At 39.6% G+C, this 14,952-nt stretch overlaps 1 protein-coding gene across 1 annotated transcript in view; it reads left to right on the forward strand.

Moving 5' to 3' along the window:
- Positions 1-14,952, forward strand: part of Phlpp1 (PH domain and leucine rich repeat protein phosphatase 1) — a 197,280-nt gene that overhangs the window by 172,439 nt on the left and 9,889 nt on the right. Inside the window, 1 exon segment of the mRNA XM_027417860.2 lies at positions 4,698-4,802. Coding sequence (XP_027273661.2) covers positions 4,698-4,802 — 105 coding nt within the window.

Here is a 14,952-nt window from a genome sequence, read left to right on the forward strand (position 1 = left end):
AGGAGAAAACTGAAAAGACAAGAATTTGGACTGTGAGTAATCTTTTGGGGCAGCACAAATTGAAGCTTAAAGACTAGCGTCAGCTTCCTAGTCAGAACCCATCTGGTCTAAGTAATGCTCACTTGCTGGCCTTTTAAATACTTAATAGAAAAATTAATGTGTGTATAACTGAAGAATACCACCTAAACAAAGAATCCCAGGAAAGACATGGATGGGGACCTGTCTTTTCCTCAGTCTTTAGACTTCAGTTTCCTCATATCCTGTAAGCTGACAGGAATGGCTAGCATTATCCCTAAGAAACTTGAGAGATAAAAGTACAATGAAATATCAACATATATTACCATCTTCATGAGTCTTCAAAATATGAAAGCTTTATTTTAAATAATTTGATCAATGCTAGCCATGATGGCTCACACCTGTAATCCAATACTTAGGAGATTGAGGCAGACGATTTGCCATGAGTTTGAGGCCAGCAGAGGCTACACAGTGATTTACAGGATTGCCTGAGCTACAGAATGAGAGATCCTGTTTCCAAGAGATAGAAAAGTATTGTATCAGCCAGGTGGTGGTGGTGGCGCACGCCTTTAATCCCAGCACTCGGAGGCAGAGGCAGGTGGATCTCTGTGAGTTCGAAACCAGCCTGGTCTACAAGAGCTAGTTCCAGGACAGCCTCCAAAGCCACAGGGAAACCCTGTCTTGAAAACAACTAAAAAAAAAAAAAAAAAAAAAGTATTGTATCAAGAGTTCTCCTTACATGGACTAGCTATTTAGAGAAAAGTTGTACCAAATAAGTTCCAGGTAGATTAAAGAGTTAAATATGTAGAATATAATGATTTTAATGTATTTGTAAACTATAAATTATTTTTTATGTCAGAAAGAGTTGAGAAAGTCTCAATAAAAGAAATCAGTATATGTAGACTAGTATACACACACATATGCACACATGCATGTGTTAGATGTGTTTTATCAATTCCTACAACTACTAAAAGTAAATCTAAAGACATGGCAATTGGGAAGAAATAGTGGAAAAACTAATGTAAAGCATTGATAGTGTCAGCAGAAATTACTCTAATAAGCCATTAAGAAACACTTCCATTTTGTGCTGAAGAGATAGCTCAGTGGTCAGGAGCGCAAGATGTTCTTGTAGAGGACTCCAGCTCCAGGGGATCAAATGACCTCTTATAGCCTAAGCAGATACCTGCACATACTGCATGTACATGCACACCAAATTAAATATAAAATAAATCCTTTTTTAAAAAGTTCTCATTCAAATAGAAAATCCAAGGGCATTAATATTTAAAAAAAGAAGTACACACATACACAAAAAGATGTTTGAGCTTATTAGCATATCAAGGAAAAACATATATTCATACATGTCAGATTGGTGACGTGTGAGCCCCTGGCCTTACTTAGTACATCTTTCTTTAAAAGTGGCTCACCCATTCTGTAAGTCTTTAAAACACTTACACATGTCAGGGATCTGAGTACTAAAACTTGGTTTTCTTTATTCTCTCTTTTTTCTTCTCTCCTTCCAACTTCCAGCCTCTCTCCCTGGTTCCTCCCAGACACTCTCTTACCTCCCAATACCTGAAAGTTTGTGGGATTTAAATGACCCGTTCACTAATATTCTCCAAGGTGTGGGGTCATCCTTTAGAATGTGATCAGCCTACCACACCCTCAGAAAAAACTGATGCTATTCCTCCAGAAGTCATCAACTGTTCATAGATCCTCAGTTCAAATAAGATAGTTATCAGGGCATTTCCAGTTGTATTTGGAATGAATATAAAGTAACTTGAAAATATTCATGACATAACTTGAAAAATTTGATGAACCACCACAAGTGATAGATGCATGATAGATAGATAGATAGATAGATAGATAGATAGATAGATAGATAGATGGTACATAGATGATAGGTAGATGGCAAATATCCAGAAAGGTAGATGTGTGTTAGATAAGTGATCCCACAGTTACATTTGCATAAATAAAATTTGTTAAATCTCTGCATTGAGCATATGTTACTGGAGTAACTGACCTCCTGTAGTGAAGGCGCTGTGCTCTCAGAGTTAAAACATAATTAGTAAGGGTGAATCATAATACTGAAAATGTTACCTTCTGGTTAGTATCACAGAGACTGTGTCTTCTTAATAACTGGAGCATTTCCACACATTGTTGTGGTTAGTGGTTGACAGATTTGTTCTGCAGGAGCTAGAGTGAGGGCATATGGGAACTCTTCTGAGGCCTGAGCTCTTGGGCTCAGCCCCATTCCAGATGGCAAGATGTTGGAGAGTCCATGCCACCATCTTTTCAGGAAGCTGTTGAGTTACCGAGTTAGACTGGAGTGGTGAGTACTTCATTGAACAAGGTGGAGGCAGTGTTTTTCCTGTAATGATTAGAAAATGGAATTATTTCTGTGAAAATTCTTTCGCCTATAAAGGTTATCAGTGTCTTTGGAAATGGACCATCAGCTGTCCTTAGAATCAGAAAGGTGGCACAAGTGTGTGACAGATGGGGACAGCAACATGACAGCATTTTATAGAGAGAAAATTTAGTGCTAGCATCTGTTCACTTTTTATTGCCTGTTGGTAGAAGTTTCTGGCCTTTAAGCCACTCCCAAGTAATCACACAGAGACTTAATATTAATTATAAATGCTTGGCCAATAGCTCAGGCTTGTTACTAGTTAACTCTTACATTTAAATTAACCCATATTTCTTACCTATGCTATGCCACATGACTTGGTACCTTTTCTTAGAACAGCCCATCAATCTTGCTTCTCTCTGTGTCTGCTTGAGACTCCTGACTCTGCCCTTCTTTATCCCAGCATTCTCAGTTTGGCTCTCCCCCTAACCTTATTCTGTTCAGCTATTGGCCAGTCAGCTTCTTTATTAAGCCAATCATAGTGACAGTTATTCACACAATGTAAAGGAATATTCCACAATTGTCTCTTTTTGTTGATAAGATTGAAAAGTTAGAAAAGTTCAGCCTACTATGAAATTAATAATTAATTTTATATTAATACCATCTATGTTTTCCAAATGAGAAAGTGAGTAGCTAGTAATTGAGGATATACTTCCATGGGGGGTGTACATACACCTGAATAAGCAGTTGGATGACCTGCTCTGCCACTCCCTGATGTGTGTGGGGGGATGGGGGTGCACATCTGAACATGAACTCAGATGACTTGCTCTGCCACTCTGATGGGTGTGTGTTGGGGGGTGCACACCTGAACATGCACAGTGCACACCTGACATGCACTCAGGTGACCTGCTCTGCCTCTCTCTGAGACACACTGTCATTGAACCTGTCATCAGTCCCAGCAATCCTCCTGTCTCTATCCCCTCCCCAACCCAGCACAGGGGTTACAGGTGCTTACAACCATGCCTGGCTTTTTATATGAGTGCTGGGATTCAAACCCAGGACCTCTTCCCTTTACCCATGGAGTCACCTCTCTAGTCCTTAGAATTTTTTCTTTAATCAAACGTTAATTTCAGAGAAATTGCAATCATGTATTTCTACAACCAAAGTGAACACTAGTTAAATTTTAACTGGTTCTTAGGAAGAGAATTCTAATATTTAAAATTCCTGGGGTCTTGACAAAAAGAGTTAAGCTTTGGTTGTCAAGAAATGATGCATATGTTTTCTGTCTCTCTCATTTGAATAATGTGAAGAGATCCCAATGGTAATATGCACTCATTCTTAGGGCTCCTTTCCGTGGTTGGGACTTCTGCCCAGAGACACTAGGTGCTGCATAGTAGGCTGCTTTAGAAACAGGACACTTACTCCTTTTTATGTCGTGTCCACTATTCCACGTCCTACTGAGCCCTTAACAGCCGAGAGAGAACTAAATCTCACACCTTAGAACATAGAGAACTAGTAACTTAGTCATATGATTTTACAGGTATGTTGTATGGTGTTAGTCTTAATGTAAATGGCCTATCCACCTAAGGAAGAAACTGGAATATCTAGGCAGTGTCAGGTCCTCAGTAATTTTGTTGGCTATTTGAATGGATGATAAGGACAGAAATTGGGTTGGGGGATAAATACTGCAGAATTGTCTGACCATTACCTAACTGTGGTAGTTTTTCTTTTCAAATACAAATGTTGATGGTGTAAAAATTAAAACTTAACTTGATACAAGTTTTATTTCTTTTTAATTTCAGTTTTATTTAAGTATGTATATGTTCGTGTTGATGTGTGTGCAGATGTACATGGAAGCCAGAGGTCAACCTCATTCCTCAAGAGCCATCTACTTTATGTCTTGAGACAAGAGTCTGGGGCTCCTCATTAGGCTAGGCTGCCTGACTGTGGATCCTATCTCTGCCTCCTCAGTGCAGGGATTACAACTGTTTACATAGATGCTAGAGGTCAAAGTCAAGTTCTCAAGCTTGCACCAGTCTTTACTCATGCCAAGATTGAGGGAAGAGCAGACGTGTAGCATACAGTCTGCCAGTCTCTAATGGCCGGCCGCTTTATAGTCACCGTGAAAACTGATCCTCATGCCAAGCGGTGCCCTTGTTCTCATTGTCAACATAAAGCACCTGAGGAGCAGGTTCTTGACACTGATAAATATTTCATTTACAGTAGATGCAGCAGAGGCGGTAAGAGGAGAGTGCTTAGCAGTTTTCATTTCTCAGGTAAAGGTGACAGTTCACATTCCTCTGTTCCTCATGATTCCTGCTGCCTTTTCTCTCCTTAGTAATATTCGATGCTTCAAGATTGACCAGCCTTCAGCAGGAGATGCATCTGGAGCCCCAGCCGTGTGGAGTCATGGTTACACTGAAGCGTCAGGAGTAAAAAACAAGTACGTTGAGTGAAACTTTGGACCAAAAAGTGCCTCCATTCTTGGGTAGAAGGAGAGCTGATAACACACATCCTTTCCTCCTGGAGTTTCTTAGTGCATGTTTCTCCAGAGTGAGGCTCACTCCTCAATGTTTAAACACCAGGCTGAATACCTGCTTGGCATGGCATACTTTCCTTTTGTGAGAGATGTTGCTAGGATACGATGTAACTGACACATTATATCTATGTAAGACTCTAGTGTTTGGAAAAGGCCTAGGTATTGAAATGTATCTCTGCTCCTTTGAAAAGCCCCTTTATCTTTCTGGGAAGCATGTTTACCAAGAGAGAAGTAGCTAATTGTCTATACTCAGGCCACTTACACTGATGACTGGAATATGCCTGCTGTCCACACTAGCTTGGCAGCCTTGGTTCTTGACTCCGTGTCATATCATCTGCTTCTCTTGCCACCAGGAGTAGCTCACTGGAATTTCTTTTTCTCAACTATTTCTCCAGTCACTCCTCTCTCCACTACACATGTGAGTTTTCCTGATCACTCTTGTTTACATTGTATGAAGAGGTACTGATGATCAGGAAAGCAAAGAATCCTGCAAACTGGAATAGTCATAATTTCTTTGGCTAAGGTGTAAGAACATTGTTGAGAATAATGAATGAATAGAATGTGGAAAATGATCCAATAATAAGCTTATTATTTCCTGGTTGTAGTTAGAGCCAGTCAGATAAAACAACAACACTCCCTCCCATCAAGGCCTGTAAGCCTCAAACTCAGAAGGTGGAGGCAGGGGAATTGAAAAATCCAACACACACACACACCCTCACACTCTCATATCTGCTTCACCACCACCCTAGACCCACTTAATCCGAAAGTTCTAAAGTGTCCACAACTGAGAACCACAGACGTTCTGAATGCTCTTGGAATTGTGCTGTCATGCCAAGTCCTTTTCTGGGCATAGGAATGGCACTGTGTTAAGAGATTGGCATATTCTTTAGGACTCTTGGGATGCCTCGGTGGAAGCAGTTACATGTTACACTAAAGGAACTGTCTTATGAATTCCAGGATGAGGTTGCTTTCTAATTCCAGGGCATAATTATCTACTTATGTATGTGAGTTTAGCAAACAACAAATAGATCTGGTTTCCTGCATATTTTATTTTTTAGCTTAAGGTTGAGAAAAATGTTTAAGTGGCAAACGTACTGGCCTGTGAGCTGTCTTAGAGTGAACAGTCTTTCAGGCTGCCAGCTGGATTGAAAACCAGAAGGCAAACAGCAGCAGCCCCCAACCCCATCATACCCAACCCTTACTTTATTTCCGGGCTATTGACTCTTTGATGTTTCCAGAACTAATCACACATGTTTAAAGGCATTGTTTTCAGTTGTTGTTGTTGTTTTTTAATGGGGGGGTTCGTTTTTAGATGTTTTGTGTGTATTATTCCCTTATAAATGAACTGGTCATTTCATCAAGGAGTTGGCCATTTGTTACCTCAGAGGCAGGGAGAAATCTCAGTGGATCTCTGTTCTTTCTCTCCTTGTCTCTGTGTGTACCGTTGCTTTTTTCTCATGTTGGTTTAGATCTTCAGGGAAACCCGAGCAGGGAGCTGCACTTGGATAACTTGGGCCCTTCTCAGACCAGAAAACATGGGAGGCTTTGCCAGAAAAGAATCTGAGTGACCACCTGTACTTAAAAACCCAAACAACAACAGAAAAATCCTACATAATTCTACCCAATGGAGGAAAATAGAATTTTAAGATGATTATAAAAATTGAACTTTATTTCAGAGTTTCAAGCCTTATATTACAGTATTTGGTCAGTTGTTAATCCATTTTTTTTACAGGGGAAAGATTGGGATTTAGTTTCCTTCCAGACATTTGGATGTACTGTTTTCCTGGCGTCAATTGTTGAAGATGACCATTTTTTTTTCTGCAATATATGCTCTCAGCATCTTGGGCAAAAATGTTGTAATCACAGAGACTGTGGCAGCACACAGGGGACCTGCACAGGTTCAAGCCAGATGGGGTCCAGCACTGAGAGGGGAAAATGGACAAAGACACCCACACTCAACCAAGAAGCTATCTGCAGTTGATATACACTTGCAAAGGAAAAAATAGTTTTCTCTAGTGGGGTCTCCTGGGTATATTAACCACACTTCAAGGTAGACCCCATGACCAGGAGTAGTTGGTCAATACAAAATGAACTCTATGGTATTTTTGTTTATGTATGTATGTATGTATGTATGTATGTATGTATGTATGTATGTATATTGTGGCTGTAGCTGCATGGTTTTATTTCTGGGTCAGCTATTCTGTTCCTTTGATTTGTGTATCTAAGCCCTTACTGTTTATTCTATAATAGTTGGATACTATAATTTGAAACCCAGCATTGTTCATTTGTTCAGGATTGCTTTAACCATCCGGGGTCTTTTGTGCTGGTATATGAATTTTGGGATTGTTTATTCCAGTTCTGTAAAGAATGCCTGGAGTGTTGATGGAGATTGCACGATATTATAAATTGCTTTTTGTACTATAGCTATTTCAGAAAACTAATTCTGTAATCCCTGAGTATGAGTAGTCTTTCCATCTTCTAGCATTTATCACTCTCTTCATTGTCTTAAAATTTTGATTGTAAAGATTTTCACTTTTTAGGTAGGTATATTCCTATGTGTTTTATTGTTGTCTGTTTGCTTGTTTAACATTTTGACTTTTTAAAGCTATTATGAGGTATTTCCATTTCTTTCTTAATGTCTAAGGAATCTTCTTGGCATACAGGACAGCTACTGATTGTGTATGCTGATTTTGTGTCTTGCCTTGCTAACCTTTGTCGGTTCTGAGAGTTTTCTTGTGTGGTGTATAGGGTTATATTGTCTACAAGTAAGGGAGTTGTTTGACACCTACCTTCCTATTTGTATCCCTTTTGTTTCTTTGTTTTGTCTTACTGTTGTAACTAGACTTGAAGCCCTCTACTGAATTTCAGTGGAGAGACTGAACAGCCCTATCTCATTCCTGATTTTACAGAAACTGCTTTGAGTTTTTAAGGCATTTTTATAGACACTGTGTTCAGCTTGCTTTCTGTTGCTGTGATAAAACACCATGGCTGAATACAACTTGGGGCAGAGAGGGTTTGTTACAGTTTATATAGTCCATTGTGAAGGTTAGTCAGGGCAGGTACTCAAGGCAGGAACCTGAAAGTGGGAACTAAAGCAAAGGCCATGAACTCTCCTTACAGTCACTTTGTTTTCTTATACAACCCAGAACCTCCTGTCCAGGAGCACCACCCACATCAGTCATAAGCAGTGTCCCATAGACTTGCCTGCAGGCCAATCTGATGGAGGAATTTTCTCGATTGGGTTCCCTTTTGGTAGATTACCCAAACTTGTGTCAGTTTGACAAAAATAAAATAAAAATAACCCTTTGTGCAGTTTAAGAGAATTCTTTTATTTCTAGTTTGCTCTCCTTTGTTCACTTTGCTTTTTAGATTTACTTTATTTTGTATGTATGTCTTCCCTGAATGTATGTTTGTGAACCATATCCATGACTGGTGTGTGTGGAGGTCAGAAGAGGCTGACAGATTCCCCTGGAAGCATAGTTACAAATGACTGAGTCACCATGTGAATGTGGGGAATTGAACCCAAGTCCTGTGTAAAAACAAGTGCTCCCAGCTGCTGAGCCATCTCTGCAGCACTTTTTCTTTATTTTTGAGAATGCCATGCATGTATAAAATGAAGTATGATCATGACTACCCTCCCTTTTCCCCTCAGCTCCCCGTGTGTCTCTCACATACCTCCCCCAACTTCATATCTAGTGTTCTTTGTTTTTATGTATAAGCTTTCAAATCCAGTTAGTGCCATCTGAATGGTGGGCATGCAATGGAGCATGGGAACCTGCCAGTGCCACACCCTCAGAAAGGAGTGCCACTCCTCCCCAGCAATCATCCACTAACAGTAGCTCCCCAATAGGGTGGAACTTGAGACAATTAACTCTATCTGTGCCAGCATTTTGAGGTGGCTGAGTGGGTAGTATTTTTGTTTTTGAATAGGTGGCTATCGTGTTTTGCTATATATGAGAGATTATCACATTTTTTCCATTTTGAGTCTGATATGGTGAACTTCATTGTTTTTATTTTTATTACTTATTATTATGCTGTCTAAAATAAACCCAGTAATCTCACTATATAGTTCTGGCTGGCCTGGGACTCTCGGTGTAGATCAGACTGATCTTGAACTCACAGGTGCTGGGATTACATCCTGCCAAAGGTTTGTCTATGTCTTTCTGTCTCTCTGTGGTGGCTTTGTGTACAGGAGTGTAGGGGCCAAGTCCAGAGTCATCAGATTCCTTCTGGAGCTGGAGTTGTAAGGGGTTCTGATAGTAACCTAGTAACTCCAGTCATCTCCAAAAGCAGTTTGCATTCTTAACTCTCAAGCTTCCATTATTTTTAAAATGTTAGCTTGTCCTTGTATTTTATGATAATTTCCACATTGTTATATTTGTACATTTTATATGCTATGGAATTCAGTTTGCTGGTAAGTTGTTGAGTATGTCTGTGTTCCACTATGAGTATTGACCTGCATTTCCTCATTTCATTACTTGTTGTTGATGCCACAGTGACATTGGCCTCATAGAATGAGCTGGAGAGCTTATGAAGTTTGTAAAGAATTGATTTTAGATCCTCCTTAAATGTTTGGAGGCATTCCAGTCATTGGGTTTGGAATTTTCTTGAGTTTTTAACCAAACATCTCATTTCTTTATAGTATGTGAGATGTTTTCTTTAGCATCTCTTAAATGAACTTACTAATTTATATATTTCAAAGAATTTGTGTATTTTATCTCATTTTCAAATGTATTGGATCTTGGGGTAGATAGATTCCAGACTTCTTGAGGAATGATCACACTGATTTCCATAGTGACTGCACAAGTTTGCATTCCCACCATCCGTGAGTGAGTGTTCCCCTTTACCTTCATTGTTGTACTGATCTTGACCATTCTGACTGGTATAAGATGAAATCTCAAAGTAGTTTTAATTTGCATGTCTAAGGATGTTGAACATTTCTTTAAGTGTTTCTCAGTCATTTGTGTTTCCTCTTTTGAGAATTCTGCTTAGCTCTGTACCCCAATTTTGTTACTGTTTTTGTTTTCTTGATGTCCAATTCTTTTACTTCTTTATGTATTTAGATATTAACCCCTCTATTGGATGCATAATTGGTAAAGATCTTTTCCCATTCTGTAGCATGCCAACTTATTTGAATGAAACTTTTCCATTTTGTAAGGCCACATTTGGTGGTAGTTGTTCTTACTGCCTTGTGCTATCAGTGTTCTGTTGAGGAAGTCCTTTCCTGTCCAATGAGTTCACAACTTTTCTCTACTTTCTCTTCTACCAGATTGAGGGTTCTAGCATTATGTTGAGGTCCTTGATCAGTTTGGAGTTGAGTTTTGTATAGGTTGGTAAATATGGGTCTCTTCATTTTTCTACATGCAGCCAGTCATCCAGTTTGACCAATATCATTTGTTGAAAATGCTGTCTTTTCTCTGGTGTGTGGTTTTGGCTTGTCAAAAACAAAAACAACAACAACAAAAACTTTGGTATCCATAGGTGCATGAAATCTGGATGGTGATACCTCTAGTAGTTCTTTTATTATTCAAGATTGTTTTAGTTATCCTGGGATTTTTGTGTTTCTATATGTAGCTGAAAATTGTTTTCTTTTTTTAATTTCTGTGACAAAATGTGCTGAAAATTTGGAGGGGATAGTGTTGAATCTGTAGGCTGCTTTTGGAAAGATGGCCATTTTCAAAATGTATATCTAACCCATCGATGACCCTGGGAGATCTTTCTGTCTCCTGAGATCTTCAAAGTCTTAAAGTTTTTATTGTACAAATTTTTCCCTTGCTTGGTTAGAAATACACACACACACACACACACACACACACACACACACACACACACACACACACATATTCTGAGGCTATTATAAAAAGTATTATTTCTCTGATTTCCTTCTCATTCTGTTTGTCATTTGTGTATAGAAAGGGTACTGATTTCTCTGTTAATTTTGTACCCTGCTGCATTGTTGGAAGTGTTTCTCATCTGTAGAAGTTTCCTGGTAGAGTTTTAAGATGTGTGTGTGTGTGTGTGTGTGTGTGTGTGTGTGTGTGTGTGTGTGTGTGTATTGACTTCTTTCCCTAAATTTTTCATTTCTAATTTTATTTCAGTTTGAGTTTCCTTTAGTGATTCTAATTTCTATTTTCATGTCTTGAAATGTTTTCATTATTTCATTCCACTGTGCATTTTCACAGTCTTCATTGGGCCGTTTCTTCACATTGTTAGACCCCTGGAAAACTCAGGTATCCGGGGTCCCAGGCCACGATCTCAGTCACCCAAATCACCAGGCGGATTTGAGAGCTTGCTGCAAACTGCATGAGGCTTTATTGTAATTTAACGAGCTAGCCCCATGTTAGCTCGGGTCTTTCACCCACCCGCCATGGCAGATGGCTCACAAAAGACAGCTTGACCGCTGCAGAGAGAGAGCTTGTAGGGCAGTGTAAGGGGAGTATCTAGGAGTACACAGAGGCTCACAATTGGTGTGCCTCCAGGCTTGGAGGGCTTGCCCTGTGTTGATTGGCCAACTGGTTGTTATGGCCCATAGGCCCTCCCAGGGTGGTTGCTATGCTCTGTGTGTCATTGCTGTGTGCAATGTCTGTAAAGTACACCCAGGGTTGTAACGCATAGCACCACCAGCTAACTTCTGATTGGTTCCTTGTCACGAGACAGGCATCTGACTTTCGAGTGTCTAGGACAAAGTCAGACAAGCACGTGTTCAGCTGTTATGGCTGCCGAAAGGGGAGCTGGTCCCTTCAACATCCTCTTTAAGGTCCTTGAACATATTCACAATAGCTATTTTGAAGTCCTTGTCTTATGCTTCATTTCTCAGGGCATACTGTAGAGTTGCTGGGCTCTGGTGGAAGCATATCTTAGATCTTCTTGTGTTTTGCACTGGTGTCTCAGCATCTGGAGTTAGGATGTTTGTGGCAATTCTAGGTACTAATGTTGCCTTTGTTGGATGGGTGTTCCATTCCTTGGTTTCTGCTGCCCTTTCTGGATCTTAGCAAAGTATTGTAGCTGTGGGTTCTCTGGCAGAGTGCTTCTGCAGATTAGTGGGTGGCAGAGAGGACTAGAGATATGTGAAAGAAAAGGTTGAAAAGGCCATGGGAAAGAGATTAGGGGATCCTGTCTACACCAAGAGGCAGGCTCCCCAGGGAGTGGAAGTGTTGAGGGAGGAGGGATTCCTAAAGGCAGAATAGAGGAAGTTTCTGGTGAGGCAGGTGTAAAAGGCAGGGTGGAAGGGAGGATCCCTGCAAGTAGGCTGCTGCAGGGCTGGGGTAAGAGTGGCTAAGCTGGTCCAGGGAATGAAGGAGGATGGAGGGGGTGGGCTGGGGGATCTGCATGCAGGCTGCTACAGGGTTGGGGTGGGTGAGACTAATGAAGGACAGTTGAAGCCACCTACTTGTGTCCCAGCTGGGTGTGGCCTCTGGGGTTCAGGTAGTAAGTGTTTTTAGGTATCGGTAGCTAGAAGGTAATATGCTGGTGTTTGTCTTTTTACTTTTAACCTATTTGCCTCATTTAAAATGCTCTTTTTTTGTGTCCAGCATATAGTCACATCTTGCTTTTTTAACTTGGTTTAGATTTTTCTGGCTTTGGTGGGTAGTTTTTAGGTCTCTTATTTGTACCTAATGTAAATAGGTTAAGTTTAAATTTAATTTAATTTTTCATTTTTTGTTTTCTTTTTTAAAACTTAATTTTTTTCTTAATTCTTTTGAGTTAAATGTTTTTATCCCATTTTCCATGTTATCTTGTTTTATTTGTGTTTGTACATGCATGCATGCATGAATGCATATGTGTTGCTTATTGTGTGTGTGTGTGTGTGTGTGTGTGTGTGTGTGTGTGTTGCTTAGGCTTTATAGTATAATAGCAGCTTATTTCCAATTCTATATCACTTCACACCTTGCAACATCTCAACTTGTGCCTCTACCTTTGTACTAATATTGCCTTGTATTTTATTTCCCCATATGCTATAAAATTCCAAAATATACTATTAGTAGTTTTAGCTCAATGCTCTGCTTTCTAAAGTAGTGTTTCTCAGCATCAGTACTCTGGACATTTTGAGCCAGATGTAAGGTGTTGGGGGAGGAGACTATCATCATATTTATCATGGTTGTGAACAGCATATCTAGCCTTCATGTGGTAGGTCCCACACTCCCATTGTGGCAGTAAAACATGTCTTTCTCACTTGTTATTTGTGGTGTACTTCATTGTTCTGTAGAGATCAGATGTCCTTTTGTATTTCTTGCAGTGAAATCTTCAGGTAGGAAGTCCTTTTGTTGTACATCTGCAGTGACATCAACCTTAACTTTTTCAAGCTATTTTTGTAGGCGAGCTTTACTGTCCCACCAGCCAGCTACCAAATCACAACACAGAGACTTTTATTGATTATAAAAGCTCACCTGATAGCTTAGGCTTGCCTGCGAGCTCTTATAACTTAAATTAACCCATTTCTATTCATCTACATGTTGTCATGTGTCTTGTGGCATTTACCTGGCTTCCTGCATGTCTTGCTCCCTCTGTGTCTGTCTGTCCTGCCTATACCTTCTGCCTAGTTAATGCCTGTTTAGCTTTTTATTAAACCAATAAGAAGATGCCTTGGCAAAAATACATCTTCACAATGTACAAAAAATTCCCCCTTTTTATCTGAATAAAAAGGAAAATGTTTAACTCTAACACAGAAAAACTATATATAATAAGAACAATTACCAGGTAAGAATTATATGCATAATTTCTAGTACAATTTTTTCAGAGAAAATATTCCATTAGTAATCCAGAGTTCTGTACCTAACTTACCTTTTATCAAACTAAGGAAAATTATAACTAGTTAGTCTTCAACTCCATCAAAGACCCCAGAAGGATGTAATATTACCTGAGTAAACAGGAAATATAGTGTAAGCCACTTCCAAAATGACAGACATCTGGCTGCCTGGACAGTCACCAAAGTTTCCCTGAAACATTAGAGCATCCATTCTCAGCCTACAGGCCTGTATATATAGGTCTATAATATCTGATAGACTTTTCTGTGAAGCAGGAGTTCTTGGAGGACTGTCCTACCCTATCTTGGCAAAGCTTGGCAGTTGCTTTTCTTTGTGTCCTGCTAGTACAGTTTGGACAGCATACTGTTAGCAGTCAAGACAAGGACAGTTTCTTGCCCAAATGGCTAGATTTTGCCATAAAGAAAGCAAACTCCTTATGGAGGTTCTTCAATGCCCATCATCCTTTTTTGAAGTAAATTGGTGCTGCCAGGAGCAGATGTATCTCACTGTCATGGAAAGCCTTATGTTGTTAAAACATTTTAAATGCCATATGCTGTAGGTCTTTGAAGTGTTTGAAGGTCACCTATCTAAAGTATACTGTATAACCTTGAAAACATACCTAACATGACTGTAAGTTTAATTGTCATAGATGACTAACTATTAAAGTGTATTTCTTTATTATCCTAAATAGATTTTAAGGGCTAAAACTTTATATTATACTTTTAAATTAGCTGTATAGATACAATACCTTAAACAAGAATAGAACATATATGCAGTATAACAAATAACTTAAAATTTATATCGATATACCAAAATCCATAGCAATGTAAAATATTTGGGACTAGTGGTTGTTCAAAAGTAGACTCAACAATCCACCCGTTTATCCCATCGTTTTTTATACTATATCCCCCTTTTTCCTTCAGAAAGAGATCCTTGAATTTAACTCTTTTATGTAGCTTTTTTCCTATGACCAATAACAATCTGTAACCAACTCCCCCCAACACACACACACACATAATTGATGGCAAACATCTATAACCCATCGAATGATCAGAAACCATCTACTCACCTCTTGGGAATGTGGGCATTGTGTTCTCTAGACTGCTTCCTGTTGTCTGGGGACACTGGCATCTTTAGGAGATCCTGCAGAAATTGGGATAACCGTCAATTTCTGGGAAAGTTAGCTGTGATATTTGTTGTCCAGTCTCTGTGCAATGGAAAAGTGCAAGGCTTATCTGAAGTCCTGGCTGGAGTACTCTGTGAGTCTGGACCATCTCAGCCAGCAGCCTTGAGAGTTCTGGAAACAGAAC

This window comes from Cricetulus griseus, chromosome 5, assembly GCF_003668045.3.
Source record: "Cricetulus griseus strain 17A/GY chromosome 5, alternate assembly CriGri-PICRH-1.0, whole genome shotgun sequence".
NCBI lineage: Eukaryota > Metazoa > Chordata > Mammalia > Rodentia > Cricetidae > Cricetulus > Cricetulus griseus.